Source organism: Rattus rattus, chromosome 2 (assembly GCF_011064425.1).
Source record: "Rattus rattus isolate New Zealand chromosome 2, Rrattus_CSIRO_v1, whole genome shotgun sequence".
Lineage (NCBI taxonomy): Eukaryota > Metazoa > Chordata > Mammalia > Rodentia > Muridae > Rattus > Rattus rattus.
Genome location: NC_046155.1, coordinates 149,079,576 through 149,095,500, shown reverse-complemented (window position 1 = coordinate 149,095,500; position 15,925 = coordinate 149,079,576). Strand labels below are relative to the sequence as shown.

The following is a 15,925-nucleotide window of genomic DNA, read 5'->3' as shown; positions in this document are numbered from 1 at the left end:
TTGATTGTTTCCTGCCTTCTACTCCTCCTGGGTATATTTACTTCTTTTTGTTCTAGAGCTTTTAGGTGTGCTGTCAAGTTGCTGATATATGCTCTCTCCTGTTTCTTTCTGCAGGCACTCAGAGCTATGAGTTTTCCTCTTAGCACAGCTTTCATTGTGTCCCGTAAGTTTGGCTATGTTGTACCTTCATTTTCACTAATTTCTAAGAAGTCTTTAATTTCTTTATTTGTTCCGTGACCAGGTTATCATTGAGTAGAGCATTGTTCAACTTCCATGTTTATGTGGGTGTTCTTTCCTTATTGTTATTGAAGACCAGCCTTAACCCGTGTTGGTCTGATAGGACCCATGGGATTATTTCTATCTTTCTGTATCTGTTGAGCCCTGTTTTGTGCCTGATCATATAGTCAAGTTTGGACAAAGTTCCATGAGGTGGTGAGAAGAAGGTATATCCTTTGGTTTTAGGATAGAATGTTCTATAAATATCTGTTAAGTCCATTTGGTTCATAACTTCTGTTAGTCTGTCTACGTCTCTGTTTAATTTCTGTTTCCATGATCTGTGCATTGATGAGAGTGGAGTGTTGAAATCTCCTACTATTATTGTGTGAGGTGCAATGTGTGCTTTGAGCTTTAGTAAGGTTTCTTTTATGTATATATGTGCCCTTGTATTTGGAGCATAAATATTTAGGATTGGGAGTTCATCTTGGTGGATTTTTCCTTTGATGAATATGAAGTGTCCTTCCTTATCGTTTTTTGTGACTTTTGGTTGAAAATCGATTTTATTCGATAATAAAATGGCTACTCCAGCTTGCTTCTTCAGACCATTTTCTTGGAAGGTTGTTTTCCAGCCTTTTACTCTGAGGTAGTGTCTGTCTTTGTCTCTGAGATGTGTTTCCTGTAGGCAGCAAAATGCTGGGTCCTCATTGTGTATCCAGTTTGTTATTCTGTGGTTTGTTTTTTTTTTTATTGGAGAATCGAGTCCATTGATGTTGAGAGATATTAAGGAATAATGATTGTTCCTTCTTGTTACCTTCATATTTGAAGGTGAGATTATGTTTGTGTGCTTGTCTTCTCTTTGTTTTGTTGCAAAACCATTAGTTTCTTGCTTTTTCTAGAGTGTAGCTTACCTCCTTGTGTTGGGCTTTACCATTTATTATCCTTTGTAGGGCTGGATTTGTAGAAAGATATTGTATAAATTTGGTTTGGTCATGGAATATCTTGGTTTCTCCATCTATGTTAATTGAGAGTTTTGCTGGATACAGCAACCTGGGCTTGTGTTCTCTTAGGGTCTGTATGACATCTGTCCAGGATCTTCTGGCTTTCATAGTCTCTGGTGAGAAGTCTGGTGTGATTCTGATAGGTCTGCCTTTATATATTACTTGACTTTTTTCCCTTAGTGCTTTTAATATTCTTTCTTTGTTTTGTGCATTTGGTGTTTTGACTATTATGTGACAGGAGGAGTTTCTTTTCTGGTCCAATCTATTTGGAATTCTGTAGGCTTCTTGTATGTTTATGGGCATCTCTTTCTTTAGGTTAGGGAAGTTTTCTTCTATGAATTTGTTGAAGATATTTACTGGTCCTTTGAGTTGGGAGTCTTCACTTTCTTCTATACCTATTATCCTTAGGTTTGATCTTCTCATTGTGTCCTAGATTTTCTGTATGTTTTGGACCAGTAGCTTTTTCCATTTTACATTATCTTTGACAGTTGTGTAGATGATTTCTATGGAATCTTCTGCTCCTGAGATTCTCTCTTCTATCTCTTGTATTCTGTTGGTGATGCTTGTATCTACGGCTCCTTGCCTCTTCCTTTGGTTTTCTATATCCAGGGTTGCCTCCCTTTGTGCTTTCTTTATTGTTTCTATTTCCATTTTCAATTCCTTCACCTGTTTGATTGTGTTTTCCTACAATTCTTTCAGGGGTTTTTGTGGTTCTTCTCTATAGGCTTCTACTTGTTTAATTGTGTTTTTCTGCATTTCTCTAAGGGAGTTCTTTATGTGTTTCTTGAAATCCTCCATCATCATGATCAAATGTGATTTTAAATCTAGATCTTGCTTTTCTGGTGTGTTTCGATATTCATTGTTTGCTTTGGTGGGAGAATTGGGCTCTGATGATGCCATGTAGTCTTGGTTTCTGTTTCTTGGGGTCCTGTGCTTGCCTCTCACCATCAGGTTGTCTCTGGTGTTACCTTGTTTTGCTATTTCTGACAGTGGCTTGACCGTCCTATAGGCCTGTGTGTCAGGAGTGCTGTAGACCTGTTTTTCTCTTTTCTTTTAGCCAGTTATGGGAGCAGAGTGTTCTGCTTTCAGGTGTGTAGTCATTCCTGTCCACTGGCTTTCATCTGTCCCTGTGGATGGGAACCAGCAGGGCCTGCCCCTACTTCTCCTGGGTCCCTGTGTCTAGAGGGCCCAGATGGTGCTAGGCGTTTTCCTCTAGATTCAGAAATGTGGGCAGAGTGTAGTCTCTTCTGGTTTCCCAGGTGTGTCTGCCCCTCTGAAAGTCTAGCTCTCCCTCACACAGGATTAGGGTGCAGGGAGCTCTTTGACTGGATCTGTTCAGATCCAGGAGCAGTCTGGACTTCAGGGCTCCTGCAACTTGACTGCCTGTATCTTCCGGTGCTCAGAGGCCCTATACAGTTTCCTCTTGGGCCAGGGATGTGGGCAAAGGTGGGCAGAAGTGGCAGTCTCTCCTGCCCTGCAGTCCCAGGATTGCTCACTCCTCTGGGTAATCTGCTCTCTCTCCCACAGTGTTTGGGAGCAAGGAGCTTTGGGCCAGGGTCAGAGAGGTTCAGGCGCCAGCTAGAAATCAGAAATGTCCAGTCCCTGAGTTATTTTACCTTTGTGTGTCCTGAGTCCACCAGGCAGGTCACTTGGAGCAGAAAGGTTGGGCTTACCTCTGGTCTAGGGCCTGAAGTCACTCCTTGGGGCTAGGTTTCAGTTTTCCATGAAGGCAGCAACCAGAAGGTCCTGTCCCTCCTTCTCCTGGGCCCCTGTGCACAGGGGCCGCAAATGGCTCTAGGAGTTTTCCTCTAGAGTCAGATAAGTTGGCAGAGAGTAGTCTCCTTTGGTTTCCCAGGTGTGTCTGCCCCTCTGAAGGTCTAGCTCTCCCTCCCACGGGATTTTTGTGCAGAGAGCCGTTTTACTGGGTCTGTTCATATCTGGACACAGTCTGGACTGCAGGGCTCCTGCAGTTTGTCTGTCCCTATCTTCCTGTGCCCAGAGGCCCTATACAGTTTCCTCTTGGGCCAGGGATGTGGGTCTGTAGGATGTTTTATATTGTAGAAATGTAGTTAAGTAAAGATTGCTGAGGGGAAGGGTTTTCACAATCATAGACCCTTTTATGTTAGCACTAGATGTGGAAAGGACATATGTGGCAGTTAGTCTTTGCTACTTTGTGGATTCTATTTATTTCCTACCCTTTATCTCTCTAGTTTCACCACCTATCACTAGATAGGAGAGAAAGAATAATAGAGAAGAAAGGAGAGAGAGAGAGAGAGAGAGAGAGAGAGAGAGAGAGAGAGAGCAGAGACAGAGACAGAGAGACAGAGAGAGACTCCTGAATATAATTTCTTTTCTTTTGTTTCTTCTTTGACCATGGCTATTATCAAACCACAAACTTCCCAAGAAACAACAACCATCCACCCTGTCTCCTGCCTCTCAAGGCTCTTGAATTTATGTACTCTCTGAAAAGTTCCCAGAATTGCAAAAGTCACACAATTATAGAAACTATCTGCAGCTTGTACAACCATGCTTCTTCTAGAGCATGAGGCAAAGCATAGATGCTGTGGACAGCCTGAAGCAACCCCACACCCCTATCCATGGAATTAAAACAAAAGACTTGTTCTTACAATATTAGGATTAACAAACTTCCCAAGGGCATGGTTTTATTCCATTCCCATTCAGATCATCGTTTCCTGGGCACCATAGAAACAGAAGCCATTTTTTCCAATTCTAAAATGACAAGCCCAAATAAAGGCCAAGACAAGGAGGCAGAAGATGGTATTATTGCTTATGATGACTGTGGGGTGAAACTGACTATTGCTTTTCAAGCCAAGGATGTGGAAGGATCTACTTCTCCTCAAATAGGAGATAAGGTTGAATTTGGTATTAGTGACAAACAGAGAGATGGACAGCAGATAGCAACTTGTGTGAGACTGAGGTCATGATTCTAACTCCAACAGGCTCTTGGGTCTTGTGGCAACTCTGAAAGATAATTTTGGATTTCTTGAAACAGTTAATCATGATAAGGAAATATTTTTCCATTATAGTGAGTTCTCTCATGATGTTAATCACCTGGAACTGGGAGACATTGCTTGTCCAATGGCAAAGGCAACAAAGTCAGTGCTATGAACCTAAAACAAAGCTCACTCAGTGAATGGATTACTGAGGAAGCTAATCATACCGCCTACCCTGGTGAAGTCATTTGTCCTCTGAGAGGTGTTGATGCATCACAGATTTAGTACCAAGAAATAACTGAGATTGTGGAGGAGGGGGATATGAAAGGTGAAGTGCATCCTTTTGGTGTAGTTGGTATGGCCAACAAAGGGGATTGCCTGCAGAAAGGGGAGAGTGTCAAGTTCCAGTTGTGTGCACAAACTATGGCCTATAACATCACACCCCTTCATAGGGCTACTGTGGAGTATGTGAAAGACCAGTTTGACTTTATTAACTATGAAGTAGGAGATAGCCAGAAGCTCTTTTTCCATGTAAAGTTCAGGATGGCATTGAGCTACAGGCAAGAGATGAGGTGGAATTCTCTCTGATCCTTACTGAGTGCACTGGGAAATGCAGAACCTGGAATATTTGGTGAGTCTGTGAAGACCTCAAAGCTGTTGCAGCTCCTTGACCTGATTGGTTGGTCAGTTGCTTAAAGAACATCTCCCTGGATGATGCCAGTGCTACACATTTAATGGTTCTTCATCCACCAAAGGGACCAGACAACTCAATGGGATTTGGTGCAGAAAGAAAGATCTGTCAAACTGGTGTCTGACTAATCACATCCACAGAACACATCATTAATCCACTATGGTCAAGTTGAGGGAATTCCGGTGAAAGGTTCTGAATATCTTCCTCTTCATCCCCTCCAAAATCTGGAATACTTATTCTATTGAACTAATACACAAGTTCTAACACCTTCTTCTTGTCATGGTTAAAGAAAAAAATAAATAAATGTAAGAAACCATTTTAAAATTATGCACAGTTGCAGCCTAGAAAACTTAAGGTAGCGCCTTATAGTGTCTATTCAGGAGCTTCATTTGGTGCATTTAATGCAAATGGTAATTGATAATTCCACTTGGTCTGTGTAAGTGAGCAATATAGACTGTTACTTTGTTGGCCCTATGAAATTGTGCATACTAGTCAGTGTATACTCTACCTTCATGACTTAACATCCAGCTGCATTCTTTTTCTTCTTCTCCCCTCTGTTCATTATGCTTTAATTCTGAGGACCATATGAAGGTAGAATATATTACCTTCAAACGTGGCAAAAATTGATATAGTGAATGGTTTTCTTAAGTTGATGGCCAAATGTTAAAATGTTATTTTCTTATCATTTATAAATCTTGTCACAATCCACTTTATGAAGTTTGATTACAATTCAGTAAAAATTATCTTCCAGAGTAGGTTTTTTTTTCTTCCTGGGATGGGGTAAATAACTTTACTAGTATTATTAGTATATATGGTGCAGAACTTCATGCAAATGAAGTGTGCCAGCAGTGTGATAATTTAAACACACTCAAACAAAAGATGAACGCACAAAATTGCTTCTAGAACCCAGTTTCTTTTACTGATTTTAAAAACAAAATGAAAATTAATAAAAAAGTTGTTCCTGAAATGAGTCCTGTTTTTGCTAGTTTGTTTGTTGTTTGTTGTTTGTTTATAAGTAACCCTGTTTCCAGTGCCTGTTGAATACATGCACTTAGTCTATGGTGTAGCTTCTGTTCAACTTTGTATCATGCAATGGATTGGCCTGATTTCTCAGCCTTCCTCTTGAATTGGCCCTAAACAGGGTTCCTGGCAAGTAGAGTGAAGACTTTTTGTCTAAAGATGACAAGGGTCAGCTCAGGGGTTGTGGCCATTGTTGCTTGAGGTTTTGAATTCTGGGTAAAGAGATTGTTTATCTTTGTAAACACAAAACTTTTTTCCTTTCTCCGGTTTTATGTTAATGGTGAACTGATTTTTGAGGAAAAGAAAAAAACAAAATTCCAGAATTCTCAAAAATGTCACTACAGACATACTAAAGTGATTCATTATAAAATCTGCCAGAACCTCAAGGTCAAGGTACATATTAATCATAAGTGACTAAGAACAGCCTAGTGAAGCCATTCGTAGTTCAGACCACCTCCTGAAAGTTTTCACATTTGAGTCACAATGACAGCTGGAAGAAGTTTTGCCCATCAATGTTTTGTCTCAATCCTACAGTAATTAGTATTTGCAGTCATGACCTGTATTTAATCTTAACCTTTCTTTAAGTGAAAGCCCACTTGTTATTCAAGAGCAAAAGCTGTGATGAGGTTCAAGCCTGTAATGGCATTAGAATTAATCTTGGTGTGTGTGTGTGTGTGTGTGTGTGTGTGTGTGTGTGTGTGTGTGTGTGTGTGTGTTTGTCTGGCCACAAGGTCTTCTCATACTTTTAAATCATTCAGTAAAACTGAACATATCTTCAAATAGAGCCTGTGTTTTAGAGACTTGGTATTTTGGATTTCCAGAGTTTTGTCAATTATGCTATACGTCAAAAGCAGTCCATGGCCTGAAGTAGGGATGTCTTGTAGGGTACTTTTATAAACAACTATAGAAGGTCCTAGAACCCTCTGGAAGCACAACAATGTATCCTCACTCTGCCTATCCCTTACTAATCCATCACCAAGGTTAGCCAGACCTGTCAGTTAACATAGTGTTGGACTGGCACTATGCTACCAGCAAACACAAAGGGCGGGGCCTGCATTGCCAACTAACACAGAGGGTGAGGCTGGCACTTTCCACTGACACAGAACACCAGAATCACCCTCTTCATTTGTTTCCACTGCAGGAAAGAAGACAAACGTTTGAACAAAATCTCAGAAAAACAGGTCTTGAGTTGGAAATAGAAGACAAAATGGTAATTGTAGTTGATAAATTGTTCAAGGATCTTATTTTAAGTGGGTTTTTCTCCTACCTGTGTATTTGGTTGGAAGGATGTTGGGTTTGGAGCATTACAAATGGAATAAATTGAAATTTTATTTTCATTTTTGAAATTTCATGAGATTTGCCAAAAATTTTTCATTTTTGAGATTTTATAAGATTTGTCTTCTTTGATCATTTGTTTTCTTTCACTCTGTCTCTTCCTATGCAGAATTCTGAAGATGGGAGAACCTATTTTGTGAAGATCCACGCCCCGTGGGAAGTCCTGGTCACTTATGCTGAAGTGCTAGGAATCAAGATGCCTATTAAGTTGAGTGACATCCCACGGCCAAAGAACTCACCCCTGTCTTACATGCTTGGACCTGTGAAGCTCCCATTGAGCGTGAAGTACCCTAAACCTGAGTATTTCACTGCCCAGTTCAGCAGACATCGTCAGGAGCTCTTCCTCATCGAAGATGAGGCCACTTTCTTTCCATCCTCAACAAGGAACAGAATTGTAAGTAGTGAAGGCCATAGGCACCCCTCTCCATGTATAGTGGGTATGACTCTGGTCTTTTGTGTTTGTACGTGCTCAATGCTAAGCATTGGGGCTCTTCCTAGGCATAATATAATTATCTGATAGTACCTTGCTTGACTGAAAGCCTGTTAGAGCTACCTTTAACTTGTTAAGCTCTCTACTTCTTGTTTAAGAACAGGTTGCCGATTGTAAAAACAGTAGTGCAAGAAGCATTACCTAATCTCAAAACAGCCTCTCACTGACAGCTCAAAGTTTTGAGTTTTATATCACCATTGTAATTAAATTTCATGATCTTAAAATTGGGTTTTATAAGTTTAAAGTCAAAGGATATTGATCACTTTAATTCAGTTTGAATATTGTATTTTCTTTAAATGTAGATAGACATCAAGGAATCTCAAACATTTTCTTCCCTATTAATATCATCTTCAGCCCTATCAGTTTATTTCTTCTCCATCTAGGATTTGTAAATTGCTGACCAAAAACTCCACAAAGCTCCTTGTGTTAGGTTGGAAGAAAACATATATTTCTTATGTTACCCAGAGAATTCGGGGAATTCATCAGAATTAGCTGTCATTATTATTGGTCATCTGACTTCAGAAGAAAAAAAATTGGTCCCATATTGGTCTTGCACTTTGAAGCCTCCGTGTGTTTGTTTTTACTAATTTCACCATCTGGTTTCCAACCACTCCAGACATGTTCTCCACACATTATCCCTTTGTAAGTAGAAGAGATGAATTATCTACTTTGTGGTTCTTAAACCAATTTTTTTATCTAAATTCACAGAAAGAGTGAACAAAATGTAGGTTCTATAATTTTGGCACAAAAATATGAAAAAAATGTTTTGCCTTCCCACCGAGATTAAATGATAAATACCAGTATATCAGACACCTTTTGGGGAATAAGAGACCCACTGCTACATCAGGCCTGTTTCCAAGCTGTAATGCTGCTGTTTCCTAAATCACACAACTTCTCTGGAAGCAGAGATCTTGCTACTCTTCTGTGCTGACAAGAAATGAGGATGCTGCCCATCAGCAGAGTGCCAGCCTATCACATACAAAGCCCTGGATTTGGCCTTCATCCCACCTTCCAAAAAGCAGTGACCCTTAAGATAGACCAGGATGCTGATCAGCGTAGGGAGGTCACTGCTTCTCATCCATTGCTTCTTTGTCACATCGTAAACCTTGCCAGTGTGTTTTCTAAGGTATAAAAAGCACCATGCTCACTATTTAGAAGATGGATGTAGAAGGAGTCCCTTCCTTCCAGTCTGATCCAGAACATTTTAAACTGGGTATGAACTTAATGGCGAAAATAACAGAGCACACACTTTGAAGCAACTTCCCAAACACCACTCACTCCAAACTTCACAGCATGAACTTATACATGCAAACATGTGATACATATATATATATATATATATATATATATATATATATATAATGTCCAATCTAGAATTTCTGCATGACATATATGTATACACACACTAAATACATAGGTGAATGCCAGCAGAAAACCACTGAACTGAGAATGGGACCTCTGTTGAAGGAATCAGAGAAAGGACTGAAAGAGCTTGAAGGGGCTTGAGACCCCATATGAACAACAATGCCAACCAACCAGAGCTTCCAGGGACTAAGCCACTACCCAAAGACCCATGGACTGACCCTGGGCTCCAACTGCGTAGGTAGCAATGAATAGCCTAGTAAGAGCACCAGTGGAAGGGGAAGCCCTTGGTCTTGCCAAGACTGAACCCCCAGTAAACGTGATTGTTGGGGGAAGAGCGGTAATGGGGGGAGGATAGGGAGGGGCTAGGGGGATGTTGGCCTGGAAACTAGGAAATGGAATAACAATTGAAATGTAAATAAGAAATGCCCAAGTTAATAAAGATGGAGAAAAAAAATACACAATCAATGTTGACAGTTTGACTATGGAGATATTATCCAGAAAGAATGTTGAATGAAATTTATTTTTACTTATGTTTTTGATATTTGAACATCTTAATGCTTGAATTTATTTTAAATTTTATTATACAATAAACAGTTTTGAAACAAAATAAAAAAGAAACAGGAGAGAGTTTTTAACATGAGTGAAATGCATTTAGCCATCCCTATGGGTGGAAAATGTATACATCAGCCTGAGTTTTAAAATGAATGTTTGATTAACGAATCTGCACTGAGAAAGAAACAGATAGGAAATTTTGTTTCACCTTGGTTGTAAGGCTTGCCACAAAGACAGAGCTTGTTCTCAGAACACACTCAAAGGGAGAGCACCAGCTTCCTTTCCATCTGTGGTGGGCAAACTCCATTGCTGACCTACAGGTTTGCACCAGTTGACTTTGACTCATAGGCACCATGTTTCCTGATTATTACTGGAACCCTATCTAGAGAGGAGCTCTATAGATAGCATTTTTCCAGCTGTAGACACCTCCTTTCTATCTCTATGTATCTTTAATGCGACTGTTAGAATCTTTTACAAACATCACAAATAGACCTGTGTAAGATAGTGAACTTGCTGGCCCTAGTGCTCCAAACTTGAGATTCTAGCCCTTCAAAGGCTGCAGCAGGTTGTCATAAGTTCTAGACCAACCTGGACTACACAAGAAATCCCAGGCAAGCCTAAGCAATCAAGTTAAGGTCCTATATCAAAAATAAATAGGTAAATAAATAAAACATCATAACAATAATCATACACCAAAAAGATGGAGAAGCAGAGAATATTAGATATATTTTGACCCTTAACTAGCATTTCCCCCATCTCTCTGGCATTCCCTAGGGCCCCTCTTCCCTGAGACAAAACACCATGGGAATTGGCCCCGGCATACAATGGTCACAGTGACCTCTGTGTGATCAATCAGAGTCCCTCAAATTTGAATCAAAAGACAGAAGTGAGAAAGCCTTATAAGAAAGTTATCCACTTGGACTTAAGCTTTGTACAGGGCAGTAAGAATGGATCGACATGCTGACCTCCAGTTGAACCAGCACCATTTGTTGAAAATGCTATCTTTTTTCCACTGGATGGTTTTAGCTCCTTTGTCAAAGATTAAGTGATCATAGGTGTGTGGTTTCACTTTTTGGTCTTCAACTCTATTCCACTGATCTACCTACCTGTCTCTATGCCAGTATCATACAGTTTTTATCACTATTGCTCTGTAATACTTCTTGAGGTCAGGTATGGTGATTCCCCCAGAAGTTCTTTTATGGTTGAGGATAGGTTTTGCTATCCTGTTTTTTTGTTTTTGTTTTTGTTATTCCAAACGAATTTGCAAATTGCTCTTTCTAACTCTATGATGAACTGAGTTGGAATTTTGATGGGGATTGCATTGAATCTGTAGATTACTTTGGGCAAAATGGCCATTTTTTATATACAGTCCCCAAAACTAGATAATATTGATGAAGTCAAGAAATGCATGCTGACGGAAGCTTGATATAGCCGTCTCCTGAGAGGCTCAGCCAGAGCATGTCAAATACAGAGGCAAATGCTAGCAGCAAACCATTGACCTGAGAATGGGGTCCCCTTTGGTGGAATGAGAGAAAGGATTGAAGGAACAAAAGGGGCTTGCAACCCCATAAGAACAACAATACCAACCAACCAGAGTTCCCAGGGACTAAACCACTACCCAAAGAGTACACATGGACTGACCCATGGCTCCAGCTGCATATGTAGCAGAGGATGGCCTTCTTTGGCACCAATGGGAGGAGAAACCCTTGGTCCTGCCAAAGCTGGACACTCCCCACCCATGCAGGGGAATGACAGGGTGGGAAGGGTGTGTGGTTGGGGGGGGGGAGTGCCCTTATAGAAGAAGGGGAGGGAGGTGGGATAGGAGACTAATGGCCAGGAAACAGGGAAAGGAAATAACATTTGAAATGTAAATTAAAAATATCCTAGTAAAAGAAAAAAGGTATGTGAAATGCTGCGAATGGCTAGAAACTAAGCCACCTGTGCCAGTCAGTCAAACTCTCATGATTCTTTCGGAAAGTTGGAAGTGTATTGTAGTTGACATACATCCATTAAGCTGTCCTGTCAGCTTTGTTGCTGAACATTTCGTGTATAGAAGATCAAACCTAACACAGAGATAGACCCTTCCCTCAGTCTACGAACCCAGAGCAGGGGGAAGCTGCTGCAGAAGAGCTTGAAGCCTGTGAAGATGGCGTCTTGAGGGTTACGGGAAGAAGGTGTCCCCTGTACACCTTCCCCACATGGGAGAAGAAGCAGCTCTTCACGTAGGAGCTGCAGCTTGATGCCCAGTAGATCTGGATAAGGGGACACATTGATGAGAGCATCCAACAGTTACAAGAGGCTCACCTGGGTTTTTGTTTAGACTTCTGTTCCTCTCAAAGGAGAAGAAATGTGTAAGCGCGCCTTTTCTTAAAGAATGTCTTCAGAAAAGAAAAGTATGATAATGGGTTCCTTTATGGCATGGGAGAAAGTTCAGTTCTTTTGGACCTGTGAGCTGATGTTCATGTTTCTCACTTTGTCATGACTTTATAGGAACAGGCCAGCATGCTCCGTACACATTCCTGGTTTGCCTCACGAATGGTTAGCAAAGCTGTATCACCTGTCAGAACGACCTTGATGGCTAATTCTACACACCTGATTGTGTTTCTCCACCCCCCCCACAGGAATCTGACCATAGGCTACTCTGATCCCTAGTGAATAGAATCGTGCGTGGCAGCTCCTCATTGCACAGAAACCCCCTGGACATTCCTTTCCTCTCCCTACCAGGAAACAGTCCTCGCTGCCTTCCCAACAGGTGCAGATCTGTCTAGGTTCACATGACATTGTCCTGGCTGCCTGCCCCCCACAATAATCTTTCTGAATAATGTCATTCATAGCCAAGTCCCGGTTTCTGTGACAATATAATGTATAACTTGCTACCACTCTACTGCATATCTCAATATATGTTAGATTAGATTTTCTACTTTGTTAGTGCCCAAGGCAGAGTTCTTACCTTGGTGACTGTTTCCTAAGGTAATAATTCAGATCACATGAAACACGTTTTTTTATCATTGATTCATAATCATCAAGTTATGTTAGCAGGGCTGAATACTAAGTGCCCTTAAGACAGATGGCCAGAGTGGACGAGGACAAAAGACAATCTCCACCATAGGCAGTGAGTCTTCGAGAGATGAAATACAGAAGAAGATGGCTGGGCAGTGTGTCTAACACAATGTCTGGAGGACCAAATTTAGCAAGCCGGAAAAGTAGACATTCGGAAAAGCTGCTGGAGGGCAGAGCAGAATAGATTGATTAAAAGTACAATCACAGGGAACACCAAAGAGGAAGTGGGTAGAGGTGACTAGAAAGCAGGAGAAGATACACAACCAACTTAAGTTAATAAATGTAGCAAGTTAATGTGAGACCAAAGGTATATATATCACCAGAGTGATTGGCTGAAGACATATCAATAGTAGCCTTGCCACATATCAGTTTGGTCCCCCATTTCTCTAAATGAACGGTTAGTAATGGTACTTGAAATGCTTGTTCTAGTAAAGAGTCATGGCATACAAGATTCTCAAAGAACTCTGAGACAAAAAGAAGAAAAATAAATGATAATTTATCCAACCGTGGCCTCCAGTAAGGCAATGGGGGTATAGTCAGAATCTACAGATGAAAAATACCTGCCAATTCTATATGAGTCTTCAACCTATATCTTCTTGCAGTCCCAAAATACAAGCATTCTCCAGTAGTCAGAACCCACATCCATTCAGAGTAGATGCTGTTCTCTTTTGGTTTTCGTAGTGTGGAAAAGTATGAAATTCCACGAGGTGCTGAGGTCGCTTTACCCTTAGCTTATAGGTCTGCTGTGCTGATTCCCTGCATTCTTGCCTCACAGAGTTGATGCACAGAGGTCCATGCCTATTTACCGTATCCTGTCACTGCATTCCTACCTCATAGAGTTAATGTACTGAAGTCCATGTATACTTACCCCTCAGGTTTACTATATTCTGTCACGATGCCCTTTTGGAGAAGAAGAGGGGAAGAAAAAGATTGGGATCGAAAGACTGCTGAACACGAACACTTATTTATCTGCCTACCCGCTCCATGATGTGAGTATCAGAGACCTCATAATGCAGGGCCCATTTCCTCTCACAGTCAGAGATTGCCTCCCTGGGGGGGTGGAATAATTATCCACTTTCTTTCCATTTTCTTGTGAATTACTTAATTCTCCTTTGCAATGGGAAAATTTCCAGATTCCCTTCCAGCCTGAGAATTGCAAGGCTAAGGTACACTCAAGGACTCTTCATTTCTTTCTTTTATCCTTTTTCTTTTTCTTTTCTGTTTTCTTTTATGTAACTGACACAGGAAAAAGCCTGTATTTAAGATTATGGGAAATTAATTGCTCATAGGAAGCAATGTACAGGTTAGAACACCTTGCCTGCTATCACATGACTGGTTACCAGCAAAGAACTTGTCCTAGTACACAAGACAGATAAAAACATATTTTAATGATCTAGCATGAACGTCCCTTTTTGTTTGCACCTTTAAAGCCCCCAACATGTCATAGCCAGGTAGATCTGATTCCAGGACAGCCTGGAACAGAGAAGGGGTGGGAGTAGACAGGATACAATTACAGTGATAAAAGAATTAGAAAATCATCTTCAGCACAGTCAATTATTACAAGGCCATTCAAGGATATTCACACATGGCCCCCATTCTTGATCTGTAAAATAGACTTCACCTACTTCAGCTTCACTAATCCTAAGATTGGATACAGGGAAGCCTGGTCACTACATTTTCAGCTTGGAATCATTCAGCTCACGAGCTTCTTTCTCATAGTTTTCAACCTGTGCTTGTGTCCAAGGCAGCAACATGGCTGAGCAATGGGGACCTGCTGGGGTGGGTGAGCCGCCCAGCCCAGGACAGAAAGCCACACCAACATTTCAAATGAAATCTGTTTAACAGTTAATTATATTTGCACATTATATTTTGTTTAGGGTCAATTTTAAAAACAGGGTGGCATATTACTCGGAAATTTTATCATGTCTTTTCTTGTTGATTGTGAATTTTTTAAAGAATAAATGCACTCATTTATCCACCAAATGGAGGACACATGGAAAGCATTTTGCAGGGTATTGCTTTCCCACAACAATGAATCCAAGCTCAGAGGTCACGGATTCCCTAGAAACAAGGCACAATGGGTGCTGAGGATGTCAGTCATTAAAAGTATTTCTACCAACAACCAAAACTCCAAAGATTTTTTTTTGGAGGGGGATTGATAACTTACAGTACAGAAATATGGAGCCCTATTTGTTTCTCAGAGAAGTGACTGGATGTTGAGTCCAGTTGAGTCCAGTTAGTCAAACCTGAAAACAGCTTGGCTACCTGGGGCTTTCTGGAGAAACACTTGCATTTCAGTGGTTAAGTGCGTTCCACTTCCCTGCAGCTTAGTGGTAGCAATCATAGGATTGGAGATGTCTATTCACTGCATTGAGACCATCATTTGGATCACATTGCTCCTGTTTCAATAGCACTCTGTCCTAGATGTAAAAGACTTATATGATTTGTTTTATGCAAGAAATGCATCTCTCAGTGCAGAGAAGAAACAAATGTTTCCATTGGAACAAATGGGAAGCCCTTTTCTCTATTTTTGAGTGCTGATGGTTTGACAGTTATACTGCTGAAGTGATGTTTTATCTATTTTTATTTTATTGAAAATAGGTTTTTATACACTATATTCTGATTCTGGCTTCCTCTCCCCAAAGTCCTCTGAGATCCTTCCTATCTCTCCTCCCATCTGAGTCCCCAGCCTTTTCCATCTCTTGAATTAGGAGTGATTTTTAAAAGCCTGTAGCCAAACCTCACATGGCTTAAACTGCAACGAACCAATCAGTACTGTGAACTATGACTTTAAGATGGTCCTGCAAGAATGACGGTGACCTGTTTCTTATAGGTCACAGTACCAATTTCATATAAGAACTTCCCCCTTTCAACTGGCACGTGATCCTTTAATGAAAGGGTAGAGAAGGATATTCTTTAATACCTCCACCCCAAGCTGTCCACAGTCTTCATCCTGTGGATGAAGAACTGTGTGAGGATTACAGATTCAAGGCACTGATTAGTGAGCTGATAGCAAAGAAGGATCTGGTTAGGTTAGTACACATTTTGCTAGGCATTCCCATCCAATCTTTCATTACAGAGGTGATTTTTTTTGTCTTCTGTAAAGTGATCTTTTGAAGACTGAGGATCTTTGATCATATATTTACCTGTAGGGTAGCCTCCTACCCTAGTCCTAGGGTATTTTCATCTGTACATCCAGACTCTCAGCACAGTCTTCGTAATTCATTGGGAATGAGTGGCACCA

General features: G+C 40.8%; 1 protein-coding gene and 1 pseudogene across 1 annotated transcript in view; both read left to right on the top strand.

Annotated features, from left to right (window-relative positions):
- Positions 1-3,811: 3,811 nt before the first annotated feature.
- LOC116893292 lies at positions 3,812-4,983 on the top strand (annotated as a pseudogene).
- Positions 4,984-5,444: 461 nt separating this feature from the next.
- Positions 5,445-15,925, top strand: part of Ano5 (anoctamin 5) — a 53,421-nt gene continuing 42,940 nt past the window's right edge. The window contains exons 1-4 of the mRNA XM_032895124.1: positions 5,445-5,450; positions 7,021-7,089; positions 7,324-7,608; positions 13,557-13,670. Of these exons, the coding sequence (XP_032751015.1) occupies positions 5,445-5,450; positions 7,021-7,089; positions 7,324-7,608; positions 13,557-13,670 (474 nt within the window). The remainder of the gene's footprint in view (positions 5,451-7,020; positions 7,090-7,323; positions 7,609-13,556; positions 13,671-15,925) is intronic.